At 44.4% G+C, this 26,921-nt stretch overlaps 1 protein-coding gene across 1 annotated transcript in view; it reads left to right on the top strand.

Annotated features, from left to right (window-relative positions):
• Window positions 1-26,921, top strand: part of cux1a (cut-like homeobox 1a) — a 237,913-nt gene that overhangs the window by 164,522 nt on the left and 46,470 nt on the right. Inside the window, exons 11-18 of the mRNA XM_084178371.1 lie at window positions 336-394; window positions 2,156-2,204; window positions 2,303-2,393; window positions 8,385-9,164; window positions 16,604-16,684; window positions 18,185-18,286; window positions 20,267-20,356; window positions 22,203-22,714. Coding sequence (XP_084034497.1) covers window positions 336-394; window positions 2,156-2,204; window positions 2,303-2,393; window positions 8,385-9,164; window positions 16,604-16,684; window positions 18,185-18,286; window positions 20,267-20,356; window positions 22,203-22,714 — 1,764 coding nt within the window. The remainder of the gene's footprint in view (window positions 1-335; window positions 395-2,155; window positions 2,205-2,302; window positions 2,394-8,384; window positions 9,165-16,603; window positions 16,685-18,184; window positions 18,287-20,266; window positions 20,357-22,202; window positions 22,715-26,921) is intronic.

Genomic DNA, 26,921 nt, shown 5'->3' with positions numbered 1-26,921 from the left:
CTGGGACTCCTCAAGGAAACATATTCTATACTGTGACTCTCCAAATATTTGCTTCCCAATTCATTGGTCCTCATTACGATAACTGTAAAACCACCCCTATTTTTCAGAGTTGTCTCTCAAGTGTATACTTTCCGTAATTTTCCCCAGTGAGTGTGTAGCCCATGCCTTGAAATAGCTAAAGTGTGCTCTTTCCCTGCGCATTGAGCCCACTTGATTATACACTTACTTTTACGCTCTGTCCTCCCAAGAGTACACTCCCCAAGTGTACACTTGCTTAAGCGCTACTTTAGTGCCCCATCTTAAGAGAGTAACTAAGTGTCTCTCTCTCTACACAGCAACTGGAGGAGAAACTGCGAGAGCAGGCGGACTACGAAGACGTCAAGAAAGAGCTCAGGTAATTCACTTTCCCCCTCAGTCTGCCTTCCCTCCCTTCAGCCACAGGCGTCAGTTCAATAAACCATACACATTAACCAGGTCAAATTCATTCCTGCTTCCGAGGCTAAACTTGTGATGCCACCGAGTGCAAGTATGTGCCATTCAGACACCCTGCCAAACCACCCTCAAGACTATCATTAACCTTTAGATTTTGCCCTTGAATGCGGTATTATTGGCTAAGCACTGGTAGTGCTTATCAGAGAAGCTAGTTTGATTGGACAGTGGGACTTTGCATTCAACCTCTGTTTGCCACTGCTTTCTTATCTGATTGGAATGTTTTGGGGTCTGGAGATGGGAAGCTAACATGGCTGTGCTGTACACTCATTACAGGGGTATGTACTGGATGCTTTCTCCCCAAATGTGGGTTTAGTGGCATGCTCTTCTGATCTTCTCGCTTCTTTTAGAGCTGCAATATGTAACTTTTTGGGCGACCAGACCAAATTCACATATAAATGGGAGTTTTAGATCTGTCATTCTCAATAAAAGCAAGTCTAAGAAGCAGTAGATATGTTCTATGTGCGCTGTTTCTATGCTTCCCGTTCTTACGTTTATTTTTTGCGTAATTTACCTTAGGTTTTGAACACCAGCTTCAAACAAGCTGAAAATACAATATTTTTGTTTATTGAAAATATATTTAACCGCGGTTTAGATGGTACAAAAAAAGCCCTGGAAAGCTTTTTGTCACATAAACTGAAATTAGGTGAACTATTAGAATTATTGCAACCAGGAAATGACAGAGCGATTTCTGCATATTGCAACTTTGAGTATAGCTACTCTTAAGGACATTCTTTCGAAACCATTGATTGCAGTTGTCAAATATGTTGTGTACAGTAGCTCGATAAATTGTTTATATAAAAAAGGTTGAATAAACCAAGGAAATCTGTTATGATAAATGTAATTTTTTATCTTCACTCATTAACAACACACGTCGTGAGCTTTATTGCGCCATATTCAGTTTTCTATGACAGTGGCTCGTATAAGCTCTAGCATTTCTGGTCTGGGATCCCAAGACGACAGTGAACAGTGGTTTCAGTTTTTTGGTGTTGTGCTGCGTCTTATCTCCGTCCAAGTCAGTAACAAGAAGGCTAACGAAGTTAAGATTTGCCGATAAGATAATTGGACGGCACTGCCCATGTTTAGGGTACTCGGGTGGTTTCTTGCCAGGATTTAACAATCTCCACTCGTCTGGACGGCAGGGGCCGTCTGGACATTAATTTGGTAACTGGATTTTCAGGCATAATATTCCCAATTGGAAGAAGTCCTAAAGGTAGTATCAGTGAATGGCTCTGTTTGTGAGAGTTTCTCGCGCCACTATGATGGTCAGCCAAAGAGCTATTTGTGGGAATTTGTATTGATAGACCGCCTGTGGTCCCAAAGGGAAACATTCCTCTCCTAATAGACTAAAGTGTCTTTTATTTGCCTCCCAACCTTTTCATAGACACTTTTTCCTTTATAGATAATATCGCCTGAAATCCAATTGGCACCCAGCACATGATTGAATAACCCATTTTAATTACTGTGATTGGCTCTAAGGATTTCATTGCATTATCAGATTTTGATGGTCAGAGCAGAGTGAAGGACTGCCTGTCGCTGATGTAGATGTTCTGTGGGGGCTGATAGCAGATAAATGTCAGTCCTGTGGTGCTGTGTGTATTTGTGATCTCCTTTTTGTAGTGGGTGAAGTAATAAAGTGGTCCATTTCTCCTTTTTTACTTCACAGTATCCTCAAGTCCATGGAGTTTGGCTCTTCAAACTTCTCCTCAGCACAGGTAAGGAGGCTGAATATTGCATTTGAGTTTTATTGGGACAATATTTAGACAATGTATCTTATCAAAAAAAATTTAACAATTTACTATCTCTGTGTCAGGACTCTAAGAAGCCTCTGGAGTTGTTGTTGAAGAGTCGAGGCCTGCAGTCTGAGAGCTCCTCCCTGCGCCTGAACAACAGTGAGCTGAGTGGTGAGTCCTTCAAGCACTCTCACTCACACATACACACACATACACTACCGTTCAAAAGTTTGGGGTCACTTAGAAATGTCCTTGTTTTCTAAAGAAAAGCAAATTCTTTGTCCATTAAAAATTGATCAGAAATACAGTGTAGACATTGTTAATTATGTAAATGAAAATGTGTAGCTGGAAACGGCTGATTTTTTAATGGAATATCTACATAGGCGTACAGAGGCCCATTATCAGCAACCATCAATCCTGTTTTCCAATGGCACGTTGTGTTTGCTAATCCAAGTTTATAATTTTAAAAGGCTAATTGATCATTAGAAAACCCTTTTGCAATTATGTTAGCACAGCTGAAAACTGTTGTGCTGATTAAAGAAGCAATAAAACTGTCCTTCTTGAGACTAGTTGAGTATCTGGAGCATCAGCAATTGTGGGTTTGATCAAAATGGCCAGAAACAAATAACTTTCTTCTGAAACTCGTCAAGTCTATTCTTGTTCTGAGAAATGAAGGCTATTCCATGCGAGAAATTGCCAAGAAACTGAAGATCTCATACAATGCTGTGTACTACTCCCTTCACAGAACAGCTCTAACCAGAATAGAAAGAGGAGTGGGAGGCCCCGGTGCACAACTGAGCAAGAGGACAAATACATTAGTGTCTAGTTTGAGAAACAGACGCCTCACATGTCCTCAACTGGCAGTTTCATTAAATAGTACCCGCAAAACACCAGTCTCAACGTCAACAGTGAAGAGGCAACTCCGGGATGCTGACCTTCTATGCAGAGTTGCAAAGAAAAAGCCATATCGCAGACTGGCCAATAAAAAGAAAAGAACACAGACACTGGACTTTTTCTTTGCAACTCTGCCTAGGTCAGCATCCCGGAGTCGCCTCTTCACTGTTGACGTTGAGACTGGTGTTTTGTGGGTACTATTTAATGAAGCTGCCAGTTGAGGACTTGTGAGGCGTCTGTAGTACACAGCGTTGTACGAGATCTTCAGTTTCTTGGCAATTTCTCGCATGGAATAGCCTTCATTTCTCAGAACAAGAATAGACTGACGAGTTGCAGAAGAAAGTTATTTGTTTCTGGCCATTTTGAGCCTGTAATCGAACCCACAATTGCTGATGCTCCAGATACTCAACTAGTCTCAAGAAGGACAGTTTTATTGCTTCTTTAATCAGCACAACAGTTTTCAGCTGTGCTAACATAATTGCAAAAGGGTTTTCTAATGATCAATTAGCCTTTTAAAATTATAAACTTTGATTAGCAAACACAACGTGCCATTGGAACACAGGACTGATGGTTGCTGATCATGGGCCTCTGTACGCCTATGTAGATATTCCATAACAAATCAGCCGTTTCCAGCTACAATAGCCATTTACAACATTAACAATGTCTACACTGTATTTCTGATCAATTTGATGTTATTTTAATGGACAAAAACATTGTTTTCTTTCGAAAACAAGGACATTTCTAAGTGACCCCAAACTTTTGAACGGTAGTGTACATAGACACACACATACGCACATGCGCACACATTATTTATTTAGATTACTTATCAATCAGACATCTGTTGTGGACTATGTAGTGTTTGTTTGCCAACTTGAACTTGCTAACTGACCAAGTTGAACATTAGTGTTCACCATTTTTAGTTGTTTAAATCTCCTTAAAGCTGAGATCCGCATTAGAGGAAACTGCGCCACTGGCCGCCCCAGGCGTTTTTGTTTTGTTTATTAAACGGAGAAGAGGAGCTTCAGCATCGTGGTAAAAAGCAATCGTAGTACATAGTCTGCTGTTCTATTGCGCGTGCATTGATGTCAAAGGGGGGAAAACTGTGTTTGACTTCAACTTGAACCAGTATCAGAGCAGCCAATCTGTTATCAGCAGAATTATTTTGTGATATGCATGTAGACACGACCACAAAGTCAACTCCTGGTGTGAACTGCCCCCTGTCAAGGTCTTATTCATGGTCTGGAACAGAACAGGCTTCGTAAGCACTGATAGGGTTGTTTCCAAAGAGGGGGCTGATGTTTGGTTAAACTCATTGAGCCTAATTCAGTGATGCACAGAGCCCTAGCATTCCACCATTGATCTCTGAGCCCTTTGCCAGCTCTTTCAATCGCATACCCCACATTCAGCTGCCTTACACAGGCCCATAGACGCACAGTCATACACTCACACAAACTCACAAACTTAATGGCTTTTCGTCTGTTAAGTCTCAATGTCTAGAATCCTGAGATTCAAGGATATCTGTCATGAAGAGCTTTTTGAAAGTGTAAACATTGTCTGAGCGGAAGTTACCCCAGACCAGAATGTAATATGGAGTAAAAGTCCCTCACCATTAGCCTTCATCAGAGCGTGGGCATGTGCCTCTGTGTGTGTGCCAGGGTGCTTCAAACTTAAAAGGACACACAGTCCTTTTGTTAATTTTCTGTCAGTCGCCTAGAGGGGTTATAGACAGGAAGTAAAGTAGTCAAACAGGAAGCAGCTCCAGCTATCTCCGCCAGCAGAAGAGACTGTTAGACTCAAAGGAAAGACGGTTATCTCTCGAGGAGCTTTTTCTTTTTTACAAATATAGACACACTTCTAAACAATGTGTCAACTGTTTCCATTGGCATGCTCCCGCGTTTGATACAAAAAAACAAAACAAAAAAATGTAAATGTATAATGGAGTTGAATTGAAGCGTTTCGATGCTGACAGTCGTCTCACACCATTAAGACTGAAGTGCTGCTGCTTTCTCAGCGCGGCACTCATCTTGTCTTGATCCTCGATTTATCTAATTCAGAGAATCAGCCCTTTAAGCAGGTCGATTTGAGATAAAGTGTAACATTCTCTGTGCTACATTTCAAAAGGATCACTGCTTGAGGTTTCTTGTTATATCTCCATTTATCTAAAGGCCTTGACTTTACATCTGTTACCCGAAGTTCTACTCAGACTCTGGGGATGAAAAGATTGGAGACTTGGTATATAATATCAACCTTTTGGTCCTAGTTTAACACCTGCTGGTGTTCAGTCTGCCTTTTTTCCAGTTGAAGAACAATAAGTGTCTTCTACTTCAGAGAGCTTTAGCTTTCTGTTCTAAGTTTCTCCCTAAAGTAGATTTGACCCTAAACTCAAATGATTTGACCTCTCCAAAAATTACCTAACCACACCACAGGTTAGGGGGCTATAACTACACAAACAGGTACCGACCATGGCTAGTGTTTGGAAGCTACATCTCATCTTTACGGGTTAAGGTCAGTATTTTTTTTGCTTTCCAGGGCTTTTTTGGTAGCGCATCTGCGCCCACACAGATTGCAGTTGTGTGTCGGAAGGGTGGGGGTAGTGGAGGGGCACAGTGCAGCCCACCCTGGGCGAGGAGGAGAGGGGGGCCAAGGGAGGTCAGAGGCTGGAGGACATGGAGTGATCCAGTATGCTAATGAAGCCCTGTTAGTCTCTCCTCCCAGTGTGCCCTTTACCACTCAGTGCACTTGGTCGCTCCGGAAATGTCATCCCAATTGGCTTCAGGTCTCCCCCCTCCCTCCTCTGCCCTCGAAAATTAAGCCTTTCATTTGTATTCCTAATGGGACCCCTCGCTGTCCAACCGGATCATGTTGATGTAAAACCAAAGGCGCTGTTTGGCTACAGGTTGGACCGGCGTTCTACTTAGTTACTTCCTAATGTGATTTTCGATGAATTCATGTTAATGATTGTACATTTACAGTGGGGGAAAAAAGTATTTAGTCAGCCACCAATTGTGCAAGTTCTCCCACTTAAAAAGATGAGAGAGGCCTGTAATTTTCATCATAGGTACACGTCAACTATGACAGACAAAATGAGGAAAAAAATTCCTGAAAATCACATTGTAGGATTTTTAATGAATTTATTTGCAAATTATGGTGGAAAATAAGTATTTGGTCAATAACAAAAGTTTCTCAATACTTTGTTATATACCCTTTGTTGGCAATGACACAGGTCAAACGTTTTCTGTAAGTCTTCACAAGGTTTTCACACACTGTTGCTGGTATTTTGGCCCATTCCTCCATGCAGATCTCCTCTAGAGCAGTGATGTTTTGGGGCTGTCGCTGGGCAACACGGACTTTCAACTCCCTCCAAAGATTTTCTATGGGGTTGAGATCTGGAGACTGGCTAGGCCACTCCAGGACCTTGAAATGCTTCTTACGAAGCCACTCCTTCGTTGCCCGGGCGGTGTGTTTGGGATCATTGTCATGCTGAAAGACCCAGCCACGTTTCATCTTCAATGCCCTTGCTGATGGAAGGAGGTTTTCACTCAAAATTTCACGATACATGGCCCCATTCATTCTTTCCTTTACACGGATCAGTCGTCCTGGTCTCTTTGCAGAAAAACAGCCCCAAAGCATGATGTTTCCACCCCCATGCTTCACAGTAGGTATGGTGTTCTTTGGATGCAACTCAGCATTCTTTGTCCTCCAAACACGACGAGTTGAGTTTTTACCAAAAAGTTATATTTTGGTTTCATCTGACCATATGACATTCTCCCATTCCTCTTCTGGATCATCCAAATGCACTCTAGCAAACTTCAGACGGGCCTGGACATGTACTGGCTTAAGCAGGGGGACACGTCTGGCACTGCAGGATTTGAGTCCCTGGCGGCGTAGTGTGTTACTGATGGTAGGCTTTGTTACTTTGGTCCCAGCTCTCTGCAGGTCATTCACTAGGTCCCCCCGTGTGGTTCTGGGATTTTTGCTCACCGTTCTTGTGATCATTTTGACCCCACGGGGTGAGATCTTGCGTGGAGCCCCAGATCGAGGGAGATTATCAGTGGTCTTGTATGTCTTCCATTTCCTAATAATTGCTCCCACAGTTGATTTCTTCAAACCAAGCTGCTTACCTATTGCAGATTCAGTCTTCCCAGCCTGGTGCAGGTCTACAATTTTGTTTCTGGTGTCCTTTGACAGCTCTTTGGTCTTGGCCATAGTGGAGTTTGGAGTGTGACTGTTTGAGGTTGTGGACAGGTGTCTTTTATACTGATAACAAGTTCAAACAGGTGCCATTAATACAGGTAACGAGTGGAGGACAGAGGAGCCTCTTAAAGAAGAAGTTACAGGTCTGTGAGAGCCAGAAATCTTGCTTGTTTGTAGGTGACCAAATACTTATTTTCCACCATAATTTGCAAATAAATTCATTAAAAATCCTACAATGTGATTTTCAGGATTTTTTTTCTTCTCAATTTGTCTGTCATAGTTGACGTGTACCTATGATGAAAATTACAGGCCTCTCTCATCTTTTTAAGTGGGAGAACTTGCACAATTGGTGGCTGACTAAATACTTTTTTCCCCCACTGTATACAGTGTTATCAGTTTTATGATAATAACTCAATTTTGTATGCCTGATGATCTGTGTACCATGGCCTCTTTTGCAGTGGTGTTGAGCCTATGACTATACCTAACATGAATCAAAGCTCACAAGGAAAAGTATGTATAAAGAGCAAATATTGCTTGGCAGTCATTGTTTATAATTGCTGTACAGTACATGTGTAAGTTTTGCTACTGTTCCCACACTCTGATGTATACACCACAGGCACACACACCACTGATGTTAATCCACCCTGAAATATGGGAATCCCAAAGCTACCTTGAGTGAGTGGTGGCCTGGAGATGGTGATATGCAGGGGCAGGGGCAAGAAGGTTAGGCAGGGCATACACCACACAGCAGGTAACCTAGGCAGCTCTCTGCCTCTGTCCATATCTTGTGACATGCCTGCCAGACGCTTCCCTTCACTACTGCTCAGTGTCCCTCCACAGCCAGAAGCCCTACTGGCAAATTCGCACAATGAATCAGTGCATCTCCACTCTAAGGTTATGCTACTCCACTGGAGTTCACTGTACCCCCAACATCTCTCACTACTGGGTGTGATGAATCTTGTGTACTTGTGCTTAGATGTTGTTTTGTCTAGATAATTTGTTTGTTATTTTGGACTCGTTTTGTTGACGCCACATTATGTATTGATCTGTGTCATGTTTTGTCTGGTCTCACAGGTGTGAGGGAGCGAAAGGTCAAAGAATCGTCAGAGGGTCAACAGCGTCTTCCCGCCACGCCCATGGGTACCAACTTGCAGGGCTCCCCTCCCCCTCCCTCCTCTCAACTCCTCCTGCGCACTGGCTCAGGTGGTTCCTCCGACACCACCCCTGTCACCACCGCCAATGGCACGCACCACTTCTCGCCCGCGGGTGGCGGGCTGGGCGGGCAGGACTTCTTCAGCCCCTCCTCGCTGGCGTCAGCAGGCACCGCTTTCCCCCTGGCGGGTAAGGTGTCGCTCAACTCCCTGCTGCAGCGCCAGCTCATGCAGACCTTCTACTCCAAAGCCCTGCAGGACTCAGTGTCTGGCCAGGCCCTGCTCTTCTCCCCCGCCCACTACCCAACCCCTAACTCCCTCTCAGCCAGTCCTCTGCCGCCCCATCAGTCTTTGCAGTCGCAATCCCAGCACCAGTCGGCGGGCAGCCCAGACGTTAACGGCCTAGCCCCCTCGCCCAGCCAGTCAGAGGGGGCAGGGAGTGTCTCGGAAGGTGAAGAAATGGACACGTCTGAGATAGCGCGTCAGGTCAAGGAGCAGCTGATCAAGCACAACATCGGGCAGAGGATCTTCGGCCACTACGTGCTGGGGTTGTCCCAGGGTTCGGTCAGTGAGATATTGGCTAGGCCCAAGCCCTGGAGCAAGCTGACCATCAGGGGCAAGGAGCCCTTCCACAAGATGAGGCAGTTCCTATCTGACGAGCAGAACATCTTGGCACTGCGCAGCATCCAGGGGAGGCAGAGAGGTGAGACTGACAGAAATGTATACACACACACACTTCACACATCAACTGCTCTCACCCAGACATACAGAAACTTACAGTACATAGACATATCTGAGCTTGTATCACTCTGTTTTCTCACATACACACTTAGCTGAGCATGTCACATATAATTTACATACATATTATAGTGATGTCTCTGCCTCCAGATGCTTTGCATCACACATCAAGTTCCAGGTGAGAAATTTGACAGCTGTATTTCTGATGTGTATAGTAGAAAGGCCTCGTGTTCTGTTTCTGTGTTACAGTAGCTTCAGTGAGGTCCTGCTATGCTCTCCCACAAAACTCTGTACCCAACTCAACAGGAAAAGGGGTGCTGAATGGTACATTGAATGTTGTCAGACACACGATTCAGATTAGAAAAAGACAAACTTCAGCAGGTCAAATCAAATCAAATTGTATTGGTCACATACACATATTTAGCAGATGTTATTGCGGGTGTAGCGAAATGCTTGTGTTCCTAGCTCCAGCAGTGAAGTAATATCTAACAATTCACAACAATACACACAAATCTAAAAGAAAAATAATTGAATTAAGAAATATATAAATATTAAGACGAGCAATGTTGGAGTGGCATTGACTGAAATACAGTAGAATAGAATACAGTATATACATATGAAATTAGTAAAGCAGTATGTAAACATTATTAAATTGACTAGTGTTCCATTATTAAAGTGACCAGTGATTCCATGTCTATGTATATAGGGCAGCAGCCTCTAAGGTGCAGGGTTGAGTAACCGGGTGGTAGCTGGCTAGTGATGGCTATTTCACAGTCTGATGGAAGCTGTTTTTCAGTCTCTCGGTCCCAGCTTTGATGCACCTGTACTGACCTTCCTGTGACATTGGGTGCTGTAGATGTCCTGGAGGGCAGGCAGTGTGCCCCTGATGATGCTTTGGGCAGACGCACCACCCTCTGGAGAGCCCTGCGGTGCAGTTGCCGTACCAGGCGGTGATACAGCCCGACAGGATGCTCTCAATTGTGCATCTTTAAAAGTTTGTGAGGGTCTTAAGGGCCAAGACAAATTTATTCAGCCTCCTGAGGTTGAAGAGGTGCTGTTGTGCCTTCTTCACCACACTGTCTGGGTGGGTGGACCATTTCAGATTGTCAGTGATGTGTACACCGAGGAACTTGAAGCTTTCCACCTTCTCCACTGCGGTCCCGTCAATGTGGATAAGGGCGTGCTCCCTCTGCTGTTTCCTGAAGTCCACGATGAGCTCCTTCATTTTGTTGACGTTGAGTGAGAGGTTATTTACCTGGCACCACTCCACCAGGGCCCTCACCTCCTCCCTGTAGGCTGTCTCGTCATTGTTGGTAATCAGGCCTACTATGGTTGTGTCGTCTGCAAACTTGATGATTGAGTTGGAGGCATGTGTGGCCACGCAGTCATGGGTGAACAGGGAGTACAGGAGGGGGCTGAGCACGCACACTTGTTGGGCCCCTGTGTTGAGGATCAGTGAAGTGGAGGTGTTGTTTCCTACCTTCACCACCTGGAGGCGGCCCGTCAGGAAGTCTAGGACCCAGTTGCACAGGGCGGGATTCAGACACAGGTCCCCGAGCTTGATGATGGGCTTGCAGGGTACTATGGTGTTGAAGGCTGAGCTATAGTCAATGAACGGCATTCTTACAGAGGTATTCCTCTTGTCCAGATGGGATAGGGCAGTGTGCAGTGCAATGGCGATTGCATCGTCTGTGGATCTATTGGGGCGGTAAGCAAATTGAAGTGGGTCTAGGGTGTCAGGTAAGGTAGAGGTGATATGATCCTTAACTAGCCTCTCAAAGCACTTCATGATGACAGAAGTGAGTGCTACGGGGCGATAGTCATTTAGTTCAGTTACCTTTGCTTTCTTGGGTACAGGAACAATGGTGGACATCTTGAAGCAAGTGGGGACAGCAGACTGGGATAGGGAGAGATTGAATATGTCCGTAAACACTCCAGCCAACTAGTCTGCGCATGCTCTGAGGACGCGGCTAGGGATGCCGTCTGGGCCGGCAGCCTTGTGAGGGTTAACACGTTTAAATGTCTTACTCACGTCGGCCACGGAGAACGAGAGCCCACAGTTCTTGGGAGCGGGCCGCGTCGATGGCACTGTGTTATCCTCAAAGCGGGCGAAGAAGGTGTTTAGCTTGTCTGGGAGCAAGACGTCAGTGTCCGCGACGTGGCTGGTTTTCCCTTTGTAATCTGTGATTGTCTGTAGACCCTGCCACATACGTCTCGTGTCTAAGCCGTTCAATTGCGACTCCACTTTGTCTCTGTACTGACATTTTGCCTGTTTGATTGCCTTACGGAGGGAATAGCTACACTGTTTGTATTCAACCATATTCCCAGTCACCTTGCCATGGTTAAATGCGGTGGTTCGCGCTTTCAGTTTTACTCGAATGCTGCCATCTATCCACGGTTTCTGGTTTGGGTGTTTGACCCTCAGTCAGTGCATGGCCCTAACTGTAAACCTTTGACTTGACAAACGGTTGCATTGTTGGTCACTGGTGGTAGCGCTGTCTCTTTAACAACAGACGTTTAAACGCCCCCGCCCCCGCCCCCACCGCCACCCCACACCCTTCAACAGTGTAGCCATAGCCCGGGCCCTTGATGAATGGACAGCGATCCTTATCACTATCACCAGTCATGTCGCCCGCTAAGACATCCAGATTAACCTCGCAGACGTGTTCCCTTTCTTGTCGTTATCGCCTGTCTCCTGTCATCGTAGCAAGCTTCCCAGGAATCAAACCCGGTAGAGGGAGGGAGCATTTAGAAGTAAATCTATCAAAATGTCATCTTCACATGCGCCACTCAGGGTTCCACCACTTATCGCTGTTGGCCCACTGCCTTTTGCTATTGATTTTGTAACCGTCTTAAATGGCACATTGCTGTGTGCTGCTGGGGAACGCAACCTGTACTGTTGAGTCAGTGAGTGGGTGGCAAGCTGATCCCATCAGATTGCAGGGGGAAATTTTCCTGATCTGTCTGAATGGGCACATCTGCGCTCAAACAGCAGTCAATAACATGCATGTCTGGACAGGCAGTGGTTCAGAGGGGTGTGTGTGTGTGTTGAGGTCAATTTAAAGACTGGAGCTGCGCCCCCCTGCTGCAAAGCCCTCATTCTTCACCCCAAACTGCTCATAACTAATGCAGACACTTTTACAAGCAATTACGTCGAATTTGAGATGGATTCCAAAACGCATACATTGTGTTCCTATTAAATGACTACCTACAGTGAGGGAAAAATGTATTTGATCCCCTGCTGATTTTGTACGTTTGCCCACTGACGAAGACATGATCAGTCTATAATTTTTTTATGGTAGGTTTATTTGAACAGTGAGAGACAGAATAACATTTTAAAAAATCCAGAAAAACGCATGTCAAAAATGTTATAAATTGATTTGCATTTTAATGAGGGAAATAAGTATTTGACCCCTCTGCAAAACATGACTTAGTACTTGGTGGCAAAACCCTTGTTGGCAATCACAGAGGTCAGACGTTTCTTGTAGTTGGCCACCAGGTTTGCACACATCTCAGGAGGGATTTTGTTCCACTCCTCTTTGCAGATCTTCTCCAAGTCATTAAGGTTTCGAGGCTGATGTTTGGCAACTTGAACCTTCAGCTCCCTCCACAGATTTTCTATGGGATTAAGGTCTGGAGACTGGCTAGGCCACTCCAGGACCTTAATGTGCTTCTTCTTGAGCCACTCCTTTGTTGCCTTGGCCGTGTGTTTTGGGTCGTTGTCATGCTGGAATATCCATCCACGACCCATTTTCAATGCCCTGGCTGAGGGAAGGAGGTTCTCACCCAAGATTTGATGGTACATGGCCCCGTCCATCGTCCCTTTGATGCGGTGAAGTTGTCCTGTCCCCTTAGCAGAAAAACACCCCCAAAGCATAATGTTTCCACCTCCATGTTTGACGGTGGGGATGGTGTTCTTGGGGTCATAGGCAGCATTCCTCCTCCAAACACGGCGAGTTGAGTTGATGCCAAAGAGCTCGATTTTGGTCTCATCTGACCACAACACTTTCACCCAGTTCTCCTCTGAATCATTCAGATGTTCATTGGCAAACTTCAGACGGCCCTGTATATGTGCTTTCTTGAGCAGGGGGACCTTGCGGGCGCTGCAGGATTTCAGTCCTTCACGGCGTAGTGTGTTACCAATTGTTTTCTTGGTAACTATGGTCCCAGCTGCCTTGAGATCATTGACAAGATCCTCCCGTGTAGTTCTGGGCTGATTCCTCACCAGTCTCATGATCATTGCAACTCCACGAGGTGAGATCTTGCATGGAGCCCCAGGCCGAGGGAGATTGACAGTTATTTTGTGTTTCATCCATTTGCGAATAATCGCATCAACTGTTGTCACCTTCTCACCAAGCTGCTTGGCGATGGTCTTGTAGCCCATTCCAGCCTTGTGTAGGTCTACAATCTTGTCACTGACATCCTTGGAGAGCTCTATGGTCTTGGCCATGGTGGAGAGTTTGGAATCTGATTGATTGATTGCTTCTGTGGACAGGTGTCTTTTATACAGTTAACAAGCTGAGATTAGGAGCACTCCCTTTAAGAGTGTGCTCCTAATCTCAGCTCGTTACCTGTATAAAAGACACCTGGGAGCCAGATATCTTTCTGATTGAGAGGGGGTCAAATACTTATTTCCCTCATTAAAATGCAAATCAATTTATAAAAATTTTTGACATGTGTTTTTCTGGATTTTTTTGTTGTTATTCTGTCTCTCACTGTTCAAATAAACCTACCATTAAAATTATAGACTGATCATTTCTTTGTCAGTGGGCAAACGTGCAAAATCAGCAGGGGATCAAATACTTTTTTCCCTCACTGTATTTCTCCTCTTTGCTCTCTTTCTAGTTCTTCCCCCCTCCCCCACAATCTCTCTCCCTCTCTAAATATCTCTATCCCCCTCTTCATATCCCCTCTTCAAATTCGGTGGTCCTCTGTAGCTCAATTGGTAGAGCATGTCGCTTGTAACGCCAGGGTAGTGGGTTCGATCCCCGGGACCACCCATACGTAAAAATGTATGCGCACATGACTGTAAGTCGCTTTGGATAAAAGCGTCTGCTAAATGGCATATTATTTATTATTATTATATCCATCCCTCTTATTATTATATCCATCCCTCTTATTATTATATCCATCCCTCTTATTATTATATCCTTCCCTCTTATTATTATATCCTTCCCTCTTATTATTATATCCATCCCTCTTATTATTATATCCTTCCCTCTTATTATTATATCCATCCCTCTTATTATTATATCCTTCCCTCTTATTATTATATCCTTCCCTCTTATTATTATATCCTTCCCTCTTATTATTATATCCTTCCCTCTTATTATTATATCCTTCCCTCTTATTATTATATCCTTCCCTCTTATTATTATATCCATCCCTCTTATTATTATATCCATCCCTCTTATTATTATATCCTTCCCTCTTATTATTATATCCATCCCTCTTATTATTATATCCATCCCTCTTATTATTATATCCATCCCTCTTATTATATCCATCCCTCTTATTATTATATCCATCCCTCTCTTTCACTGTGTTTGTGTCTCTCTGCGCTTTCTCTATTTCTGTCTCTGAGTGAGGAACTGATCGTTTGGAGCTTGGTGCTCAGTCAGTAGCAGGGCAAGACGAGCTGCTGCCGTCGGCAGGAAGCCCGGGACGAGAGCGAGGCGAGACGTGCAGTTTAGGAAATACGTCCTCAGTCTGGTTTCTCTGCATTTCACAGCAAGGGCACACTTGGCAGTCAGGGCAGGGATGATGTAAAAGTTTGCACTGTAGTTCTACTCTGTGTTAAAGCGGGGTAGTGAGTGTAGATGAATGTGCACACACTGTAGCTCTGCACTCTTGTCTATTGTGCTTGTTTGGACGGATTTCAAGGAGTTGGTCTGGCAGCAAGCCCCAAACCTGTCTGCCCAGGGGAGAAGTTTAACAGAAGTTTAATAGAATCATGTTGGGGAGAAATGTAATGTGGTTCTTATGTGCCGTAGCTACTAGTTCTGTTCTGTTTCAATCATTTAAGTTTTCAATAACTGAACCCACAACTCACGGTTCAGTGAGCCCAAATCCCCATCAATGTCCGTTCTTGTATATGTGGAGAGTTTGATATGTGGTTTGAATGGTAGAAAATGTGGATTGACTCAAGGGTTCTCAGAGGGCGGTTTAAGACTGTGTAGAGTGGTTAACTTAAATCCACTTTCTTTGTTTCTGGCTGTTTGACATTAAGTGACTGTTGCCTTCTACTGTGCGTATTACTCTGGCCAATGTGTTTTTTACAAGCATTGTAACATACTAGAGCCAGGCACAGGCATGAATTTTAAGCCCAAGCCCTACCCATGCCCACGATGTTCAGGACCTACCCTACCCTACCTATGCCCAATTGCTTCTGCCAAATTGAAAGGAAAACTCCACCCAAAAACAAACTTTTGGCATTTGTTTCATCAGTCCATTGTTGATATAGTCCCAAAATGTTTTGCATTTCAGCAATTAAGTTAAGATATATAACTTTTCAAAATACAGAAATTCAGCTGGGATGATGTATTTTGCTGTCCCCCGCTCCCTCCCTGTGCTGCATGTTCATGGCTCTGTATGTGAGTAACCATAGCAGCTGCTCCTCTTTGGGGCTTCTCTGCTCAATGACGAGGCATGAGAGAGCAGTTTGCTGTTAGCTAGCTACTTTTCGTCACTCTAAACTCCGACAAAACTCAAGAAACGTTATTATTTTTGGTGAAATAATCTCTTCTGTCGAATGAGACAATGTTCTGGTGTTATATTTGACGAGGTTGAAGCACTTCTGACACCATGATCTCAGTAAGATATGGCTGTACTGCGCAGCAGAGCAGAAGCAAATGGCTTAGCTTCAAAATGTTAGTAATCAATTTGGTGATACCCAAGCCCTGCCCTTAGCCTAGTTATTGATGAAGAAACAGGCCCTAGCCGGCCCTAACCCGATGTATAATGTCGGGGCCCGTCGGGCTCGGGTCAGGTAGCAGAGCTCTATGACATACTGAACCATATGCCTTCTAGTTAGATTTGCGTTCTTTAGTAAATCACCTATGGGTTTCGTTCTTGTTAAATAAGTTGAATTGATTTTGCCCAAATGTTAGGGTTTTTGCTCAGATGTCTAGATGTTGTGGTGATGAGGTGGTCTAGTAACTGTAGATCTATAGCTCTATATAGCAAATGCCCTGACTACCACCATTATACCCATTGAGTAGAATAAAACTGCACCTAGACACTGATCTAGTGTCAGTTTTGAGTTTTCCCCCATAATGTTTAAGCTTTGAATTTGGGGAGTGTAAGCTGATCCTAGACCTGTGCCTAGGGGTTATCTCCCCTCATCCATGTGGCAGTCTAGGGGTCTGACACTTATCTTATCTGTCGCCACTTGTTTTCCAACAGAGAACCCAGGCCAGAACCTGAACAGAGTGTTTCAGGAGGTTCCGAAGCGAAGAACCGGCTCCGAAGGCTCCTCGAGGGCAGGTCTGTTCTTTGCCTTCACTATCGTGGTTGGTTTAGTGTTTTGGTCGGCTTTTATGTTGTCCAATTTGTTGTGTCAGTTAGCCATTGTCAAAGTCACTCTACCACTTCTGGCCTGGAGTCTGGTTGAAAATACAGGGAGGAGGCTGATACAGGGTCAGATATGTTTCTTCCTCATTAAAGGGTTGTTTTTTATCTGGTCCTAGATCGGTGGTTAAGGGCAACCTCAGGCGGAAAAGGGGGGGCAGGATAAGGCAAACGAGGAGGGGGGTATAAAGGCACCCTTTCAACCCATAGGGTGCGTCTTAAAACATAGTCTAAACATCCAGTCCCAACCAGCCCACGCAATCTCTCTCCCAGTCTGACATCAGGGCGAAACCTCACACATATAATTTAGCTTTTAAAAAGCTATTTTATATGCTGTATTATGTACTTTCCCCAAACCCATGCAGTGTTTCATGCCTTATGAAAATGGCCTAGGGTGTGGTGCTTACATGCTGTTTGGCACATCGGTAGGCCGCAAACACAAACATTTTCAAACCTTTTTATTTTTACAGGCGGTGGTGGCCTCAACAAAACTGTGAAACTTTAAAAACAGAGGTTACATCACGTCCCCATGACCCGGCAGCTGTACCCAAACACCACCATGACTGTGCATGTGTGTGTGTCTCTGTGTATGCGTATGAGTGAGAGCGTGCTGGGTCTTACTGGTGTCACTGGTGGGCCACCATGTCTCCACTCCGGGAGGAGCGCTTACAGAGTCACCCGCCCTTGCCCGGGTCAGACCCCTTTTTTGTCAATAATTACTTCCAGTTCACCCCCCGTAGCCAGCTGCTCCCTCACTCACACACATGAGCGAGCACGACCTTGCCCAATTACTCCGACCACTTATTCAGGACAAATGAGAGAGAGGAGAGGAAGCCGAAAGCTTGGGAGCCGCGTATGTCAGGCCCCTCCATGTTTAGCTCCAAACAGCAATTAGCCTTCCCTCCTGAAGCCCGTCCAAAACACAAGGTCTTATTTTTCTTATGGAGCTTGTCCAAAGTCTGGTTCCCATTGTTGCGGAGAGAGTTGCTGTCTGGCTGCTGGAAGTGTTCTGTTCTGTTCAGCGCTCATGAGGAACATGTGTAGCCTTGGCCACTTGTGTTAACAGGATTGAGCTGTGTTGTAAAGGGAGCCCCAGGGGAGTACTGCAGGCCAGGGGGGCCGTAGCAGTTTATCGGAACGCACTGAAGGAGAAGGCTAGAAACGTCACCTTGGGTTCCTTTTAGACAGGAGACAGTGGGCTCACAGCTTGTCTGTATTTACTGTTTTACTGGATATTTATAGGAAAGTAGCACTTTTTTAGATTGGGTATGTTATGACTGTGCATCTGTGACATATTGTAGTCAAATACTAGCAACATTTATTAATTACCCCAACTTTCTATCACCCCCATTGCCTCCCGCCGTCCCTCCCTTTGGTACGGTCCATTGACCCCTGACCTTTGTTGCCCATCCCTAGGTAACATCACCACGCGGATCCGTACTCCGGAGAGTGGCTCAGACGAGGCCATCAAGTCCATCCTGGAGCAGGCCAAGAGAGAACTGCAGGTCCAGAAGGCTGGTGAGTGACTCCTCTCTTTGCTCTCTGTCTGATGCACACTACTATACACCAAGGTCTGGTTTTAATTTCCAATTGATTCCCTGTATTGACAGAGCTAAAATAAATTGACCTCAACCCGACCTCAACCCAACTTCAACCCTGCTGTATACAGTGGGGGAAAAAAGTATTTAGTCAGCCACCAATTGTGCAAGTTCTCCCACTTAAAAAGATGAGAGAGGCCTGTAATTTTCATCATAGGTACACGTCAACTATGACAGACAAATTGAGATTTTTTTTCTCCAGAAAATCACATTGTAGGATTTGTTATGAATTTATTTGCAAATTATGGTGGAAAATAAGTATTTGGTCACCTACAAACAAGCAAGATTACTGGCTCTCACAGACCTGTAACTTCTTCTTTAAGAGGCTCCTCTGTCCTCCACTCGTTACCTGTATTAATGGCACCTGTTTGAACTTGTTATCAGTATAAAAGACACCTGTCCACAACCTCAAACAGTCACACTCCAAACTCCACTATGGCCAAGACCAAAGAGCTGTCAAAGGACACCAGAAACAAAATTGTAGACCTGCACCAGGCTGGGAAGACTGAATCTGCAATAGGTAAGCAGCTTGGTTTGAAGAAATCAACTGTGGGAGCAATTATTAAGAAATGGAAGACATACAAGACCACTGATAATCTCCCTCGATCTGGGGCTCCACGCAAGATCTCACCCCGTGGGGTCAAAATGATCACAAGAACGGTGAGCAAAAATCCCAGAACCACACGGGGGGACCTAGTGAATGACCTGCAGAGAGCTGGGACCAAAGTAACAAAGCCTACCATCAGTAACACACTACGCCGTCAGAGACTCAAATCCTGCAGTGCCAAACGTGTCCCCCTGCTTAAGCCAGTACATGTCCAGCCCGTTTGAAGTTTGCTAGAGTGCATTTGGATGATCCAGAAGAGGATTGGGAGAATGTCATATGGTCAGATGAAACCAAAATATAACTTTTTGGTAAAAACTCAACTCGTCGTGTTTGGAGGACAAAGAATGCTGAGTTGCATCCAAAGAACACCATACCTACTGTGAAGCATGGGGGTGGAAACATCATGCTTTGGGGCTGTTTTTCTGCAAAGGGACCAGGACGACTGATCCGTATAAAGGAAAGAATGAATGGGGCCATGTATCGTGAGATTTTGAGTGAAAACTTCCTTCCATCAGCAAGGGCATTGAAGATGAAACGTGGCTGGGTCTTTCAGTATGACAATGATCCCAAACACACTGCCCGGGCAACGAAGGAGTGGCTTCGTAAGAAGCATTTCAAGGTCCTGGAGTGGCCTAGCCAGTCTCCAGATCTCAACCCCATAGAAAATCTTTGGAGGGAGTTGAAAGTCCGTGTTGCCCAGCGACAGCCCCAAAACATCACTGCTCTAGAGGAGATCTGCATGGAGGAATGGGCCAAAATACCAGCAACAGTGTGTGAAAACCTTGTGAAGACTTACAGAAAACGTTTGACCTGTGTCATTGCCAACAAAGGGTATATAACAAAGTATTGAGAAACTTTTGTTATTGACCAAATACTTATTTTCCAGGCCTCTCTCATCTTTTTAAGTGGGAGAACTTGCACAATTGGTGGCTGACTAAATACTTTTTCCCCCCGCTGTAGTTGAGTCTGATTCTTCTTGTCTGACCCCCAACCCTCATATTACACTGCATGCCCCTTATAAGTAAATTATAGGGATGGTGGGTATTGAAGGGATGAAGGTACTTCCTAGTGTGTTGACCTCATACTGTAAAGTGGATGAACATACATTAGGATGTGATGTGGTTGGATCAAGCTTTCCCAATTGTATCTAATGGGTCCTACATTTATCCCTAAATTGCCAATGCCATAACTAATGTCAAACAGTGCTAGTGACTACCCAATACACCGCCATTAGAATGTCTAAGAGATGTCCCTCGTGCTAACCCCCTTTTGACACCGTGCCACCCACTACAGATGGTGTGGAGGACAGACAGCGACGACAGACAGGTTACCCCCGAGGCATGGGCAACTATTTCGCAAAATATGCACAAAGTCTCAGACTCGGTGAGGAATGGATTTAACCTTACACACTGTGTGGCCCCACATCGAGAATATACAAACCAAATACAGACTGCAAGACTGTTGTGCCTTCTATTTCTGTAAGGGATGTAGAAAACATTTCCTTGATCATGTCTTAAATCTAAGGGATATGGTTCTACTATGGAGCATTTATTTTAGCCTCAAATGCAATGTTAAGAAATCACTTCTTGTAAGATGATACATTTCCCTTTTGTTTAGAACTTCAGGTATCAAACAGAAAATCCAAAACCTTACAGAATTCTCCTCCACTTCAAATAGCACTGTACTGTGCCTTCGGAAAGTATTCAGACCCCTTGACTTTTTTAACATTTTGTTACGTTACAGCCTTATTCTAAATTTGATTTAAAAAATAATAATCCTCAGCAATCTACACACAATACCCCATAATGACAAAGCGAAAACAGGTTTTTAGACGTTTTTGCAAATGTATTACAAATTAAGTATTCAGACCCTTTGCTATGAGACTCGAAATTGAGCTCTGGTGCATTCTGTTTCCATTGATCATCCTTGAGATGTTTCTACAACTCGATTGGAGTCCACCTGTGGTAAATTCAATTGATTGGACATGATTTGGAAAGGCACACAGCTGTCTATATAAGGTCCCACAGTTGACAGTGCATGTCAGAGCAAAAACCAAGCCATGAGGTCGAAGGAATTGTCCGCAGAGCTCCGAGACAGGATTGTGTCAATGCGCAGATCTGGGGAAGGGTACCAAAAAATGTCTGCAGCATTGAAGGTCCCCAAGAACACAGTGGCCTCCATCATTCTTAAATGGAAGAAGTTTGGAACCACCAAGACTCTTCCTAGAGCTGGCCGCCCGGCCAAACTGAGCAATCGGGGGAGAAGGGCTTTGGTCAGGGAGGTAACCAAGAACCCGATGGTCACTCTGACAGAGCTCTAGAGTTCCTCTTTGGAGATGGGAGAACCTTCCAGAAGGACAACCATCTCTGCAGCACTCCACCAATCAGGCCTTTATGGTAGAGTGGGCAGACGGAAGCCACTCCTCAGTAAAAGGCACATGACAGCCTGCTTGGAGTTTGCCAAAAGGCACCTAAATGACTCTCAGACCATGAGAAACAAGATTCTCTGCTCTGATGAAACCAAGATTGAACTCTTTGACATGAATGCCAAGCGTCACGTCTGGAGGAAAACTGGCACCATCCCCACGGTGAAGCATGGTGGTGCTAGAATCATGCTGTGGGCATGTTTTTCAGCGGCAGGGACTGGGAGACTAGTCAGGATCGAGGCAAAGATGAACGGAGCAAAGTACAGAGAGATCATTGATGAAAATCTGCTCCAGAGCTCTCAGGACCTCAGACTGGGGTGAAGGTTCTCCTTCCAACAGGACAACGACCCTAAGCACACAGCCAAGACAACGCAGGAGTGGCTTCGGGATAAGTCTCTGAATGTCCTTGAGTGGCCTAGCCAGAGCCCTGACTTAAACCTGATCAAACATCTCTGGAGAGACCTGAAAATAGCTGTGCAGCAACGCTCCCCATCAACCTGACAGAGCTTGAGAGGATCTGCAGAGAAGAATGAGAAACTCCCCAAATTCAGGTGTGCCAAGCTGGTAGCGTCATATCCATTATTATTTTGTATATAGATTGATGACGGGGAAAAAACAATTTAATCAATTTTAGAATAAGGCTGTAAAGTAACAACATTTGGAAAAAGTCAAGGGGTCTGAATACTTTCCGAAGGCACTGTATACGTGGGCCATGAAGCATCATCTGAGGTTGAGTGTGGATGACATTCGTAGCGTTGTCTGATGATGTCTGTCTATCCTCTCTGTCGGTCTCTCTCCCTGCAGTGGACTCGTCTCAACCCCCTCCCTCGTCCAGCATTGGTGGTGGTGGTGGTAGTATCGGCTCAGGTGGATCCTCCAGCTCAGACGAGACCATCCGCTCCATCCTAGAGCAGGCGAGGAGGGAGATGGAGGCCCAGCAGGCCGCCCTGGAGCCCATCCTCAAGCCCTCCTCCATGGGCCCCTCTGACCTGGCCCTGCTCTCCCCCAAACTCCTGGGCGCTTCCACTCTCCCGGCCTCCTACTCACCCCTGGCCCTCTCCCTCAAGAAGCCCTCCATCCCCCCATCCTCCTCACCCTCCTCCCTCCTGGACTTCCACTCTACCATAGTGAAGAAGGAGGCAGGAGAGGTGGCGGTGGGAGAAGGCGGGGGAGGAGGAGGGTCTCTAATGGACGGAGGGACCAAGCAGGGGCGGGGCTCCTGGAGGGACCAATGGTGGAATAGTATGCACCCCGGGGGGCGGGGAGTCACGTCTAGCATGAACGACGACGCACGGAGTCAGGAGGACAGCAAGGAGGTACAGTACAGTTAATACCTTACACACTCTGCCTTCATGACCTCTCACCTCTGAACCATGGTGGTCGGGCCACAATTAGGGCTGTTACGGTCATCGTATTACCGCCACACCGGCAGTCACGAGTCATGACCGCAGTCAAATTCCACGTGACTGTAACTAGGATTCTCCAAAACTGCAATCTGGTACTGCTGATGGTCATTAGTAGTCTACCAAACTTGCTAACAGCCATTCACTAATGGCCTGGTACTCAGCGCTCTATTGTCCCTCTAATCACTCTGACATCAATCCAAATGCTTTCTATAGGCTAGGCCTACTATATTTATTTATCAACTTTCCTAATATTAAGCACATTGCTTCGCTTTACAACCAGAGTAGCCTACCTGGCTGGCATGAAAATGAACCTCGGGAAAAGCGTCCTCCATTCACTATTCTATAATGGCCCATTCTAAATCAAAACGAATTTTACACATGTATTATTTAGTATATGACAAGATTTAAATTGAGAATAGTCTGGTGAGAATAGTATCACTTGTGAATGATGCCAGCGTGTGCAGTCTAAGGCAAGAAACAGCGCATGTATTTTTTGGCGACTTCTTCAAATCATAGTTGCATGCACATGTAGCTTAGCCTATAGACCTGTATGTTTTGATAAGGTTTGTATCGCAACTAAAGTGGCCAAATAACTTTTCAACGTAGCCTATAGGCCTAGGACCCCTGGAACAGGGTTGGAGAGCCCATAGCCTACAGAGACAAGTGAAACACATGTTCTTATAAGCCCAGTCATTGCACAATGGCTTGTGAAAACAGAGTTTTGACTGGCCACTATTTAAAAGATGATCCCAGCTTTCTGGTGCTGCTATATTTATAAAAAATAAAAATAAATGTAAGCACATTAATCCGCTTTACAACCGGTGTAGCCTACCTGGCATATTAAAAACAACCGCAGTAAGCACTTCCTCCATTCGCTATTCGAGTACAGGCTACAATTACGTATTTTTTGTTGTTGGCCATTCTACACTAAATAAAAAAATATTTCCACACATATATTAGTAGGCTATATGTAAAGACCACATTACATTGAGAATAGTCGTCTGGGTGAGAATATTATGAAGTGCTTGTCACATTGTGAATGAGAGACTGATGAAGTGTGTTCAGCCTGTGCAAGAAACAGAGCAACTTTTTTCAAATCATCATTCGTTGCATCATGCAGCCTTAGAATGAATTAGAAATCAAAACATTTAGCCTAAGGTTTGTATAACAACTAAAGTTGCATAAATAAATAAATAAAGCATATAGGAGGACCTGTTTCAAAGTATCACTTTGTTAACCGCTCAACACAGAATAGCCGCATGTGTGCTCTCCCTCAATCGTATCCTTTCTATTTTATTCAGCTATGTTCAATTGTATTCTTCTTAGTATAAAATAATGCCACAGAATTATAACCAAATCTTGTATGCAAAATGAACTAGTGTAGCCCACAGCCATACGGCATAGCCAAATCAGGGCCTAACATAGAATATGCTATTCTGTTCTTCTGAAATAGGCTTAATTTTCTTCATATCATAATGTTTCTTTAGACCTGTCTAATATAAATAATGAATTTATTGTGACGGTGTAGGCTATATTCAATGGATTTATTATACTTTTTTCAATGTAGATGTTCCAAAGGCCCGCATCAGTGGCCGGAGATCCCCAAGAACTAAACGTGTTTTTGTTAATTAACGGACCGGCAGTTATTTGCATGACAGTTACTGGCTGACAAAATTTTGAAATGTTCTGAGAATGTGTCATATTCAATGTGCAACTTCCATCGCGAATTTACTGTGAACACTGAGGCTGTACCCGCTTTAACTTACAGTTTTAACAGTGGCCATGTAGGCTACTGTGGCTATTTGATCATAATGTAGCCCTACCAGAGTGGCCTACCACCAAAAACAATGGAGAAAATGCATCCCATAACATTCTAACATGGAAATAGCTGTTCTATCATTCAGCCTACAGTAGCAGCCAATGTGTGGTGTTCAATGTAGGCCTACATTCCATGATACTTTTGAGGGCTTGACATTAACCTGTTTATCCACTTGTCCTTCAGACAAGAAGGTGACTGAAAATGTTGTTGTGTTGTTTGATGCAAGAAACCACTTTACAAAATAAAATGCATTATTATTCCCATACCATTATTACAGAGAATCAGACAAATTGTTCTACCCTCTGCCTATTGGCTACTTAGTTTATTCAAGCCTGTCTCAAAATACAACACTGCCCCTTTAAGACAAAAATAAAGCTCCTTACCTGAGTCGCTTTTCAAAGATGTCTATAAATGTATAAATGTGCTCTTGTAGGAAGCAATCCCTCCCCTATTGCTGACTACAATTGATCTATAACTGGGCTAATAACTCACTAACTAGCAAAGGATATTAACAAAATGTGCACACGTGGCTACGTGCAGCTGTCGCTTTGATCTCAAAACAAGCGCATCTACTCACGACCACTCATGCTGTAAACACAGTCCAGTTCAAAGTAAATGGCACAGATCAATATATGGCAATGGTCTATTTGCATATAGGCCTACTGCAGCTCTGATTGTTTATGCCACACCAGTTTGTGTAGAGTACGGGCTGAGTAGTGCGTGTCAATGCAATAGAATCCTACTCCGATGTGTTCTGCCTACAACAAAATATCTTGCATAGTTTGTTTTGTTGCATTGAAAGTGGCTAATATTGCGTTGAGTCAATCACAATTTCCACAGTAAAGGGAAACGTTGATAGTGTTAACAGGGAAAACGCTAGAACAGTGGTCACCAACCTTTTCTGAGTCAAGATCACTTTAATTCAAAATGCAAGCCGAGATCTACCGCTCAGATTTTCTTTTACTTGACTTAAAAAACGGAAGCCTATGCAACATTAACCAATTAAAAACAGTACTGTAGCAATTAGGTTTGTGCAGTAAGCTATAGGCCCAATACATTATCACCGCATATTGGGCTTTGCTTGAATTGCCTTGCCAATGCATTGTTGTTCGGGCCATTTTTTAAAATTATATTTCAAAAGTTGAGGTAGGCTATATGATCACACCGGTAATAGATCCGTTGTTGTATTACTTGTGAAGCACAGCTAAGTGAGCACACATTTCAATAATTAGCTTTTTATTTTTATTTTATTGGGCTGATGGTGCCTGAATCTGATGGTTGACACTGACCAAAAAGGGACACAGTCTTCCTGATGATGGCGAAACTCGAGTCGCACCGCATTATTTCTGCCTCATGCACAAATACATGTTGTTACTCCTATGAACAGAGAAAGTGAAATATTCCTTGATATTAAAAAAGACCCCAAAACAACAACACAAGCCTATAGATACACTTTCCTACTCATTCATTACTGCTGCAGTGCTTGTTGTAGCGTTGAGTGGAAATAGGAAGAACGCGCATTTTATGGCTTATAAAAGTGTTCAATACAAAGTGTTGACAGTGCTGAGTAAGAACTTAAACATGAACTCACTCATAAAAACAGCATCTCTTTGCTGTATTCGTTGACAGTCTCTCTCTAATCATGGTTTTGAAATCGCACAATATCAACTTTGCTGTAGCTTTCTTTTATGTCTGCTACGTTACTGCAGACACGGTCATCTGAGCCATCTGATTGGCCAGCGGTAGGCCGATGGTGCACTTGATTTGCTCCCTGGGCCAGCCGGGAAAGCAGAGTTTGTACCTTCAGACACATGAAATGGTTCAAAATGGCAACAGTTCATCTACCCGGCGCGCAGGGCAGCTGAATCGTGTGCACCTACCGCCAAAAATAGGAACACAAGGCTTTATCGTTGGGTTTTTTAAATAAATGTTTGGTGATCGACTAGGAATGCCTTGGAGATCGACCAGTCGATCGCGATTGACTGGTTGGTGACCACTACTCTAGAAAGTTGAGTGAAGTTCAATCTTGTGCTTCTCTGTGGGCTGATATTTCTGCGCGGCAGTCCCGAGGGAGCTGCGCGCGCACGCACGCAGTTTAGAGCGAACATTGGTCAAATCACTATCACTCATTTCTACACTCATGGCTAATGCCCTCTGATGGAACATCTACAGTATATGCTGTTTGTCTGTTGTTTGCTACTTCTCCTTAAACTGCTGAGATTTGTTACTCACTATTGTAGTTTTTGTTGGTGGCCATCACTCAAATCAGCTTCTGTACACAGCCCTTGTGTACCTGTA

Source organism: Coregonus lavaretus (assembly GCF_964263955.1).
Source record: "Coregonus lavaretus genome assembly, chromosome: 15".
NCBI classification, from domain to species: Eukaryota; Metazoa; Chordata; class Actinopteri; order Salmoniformes; family Salmonidae; genus Coregonus; species Coregonus lavaretus.
Note: the sequence above shows the minus strand (reverse complement) of the source record. Positions and strands in the feature narration are given on the sequence as shown.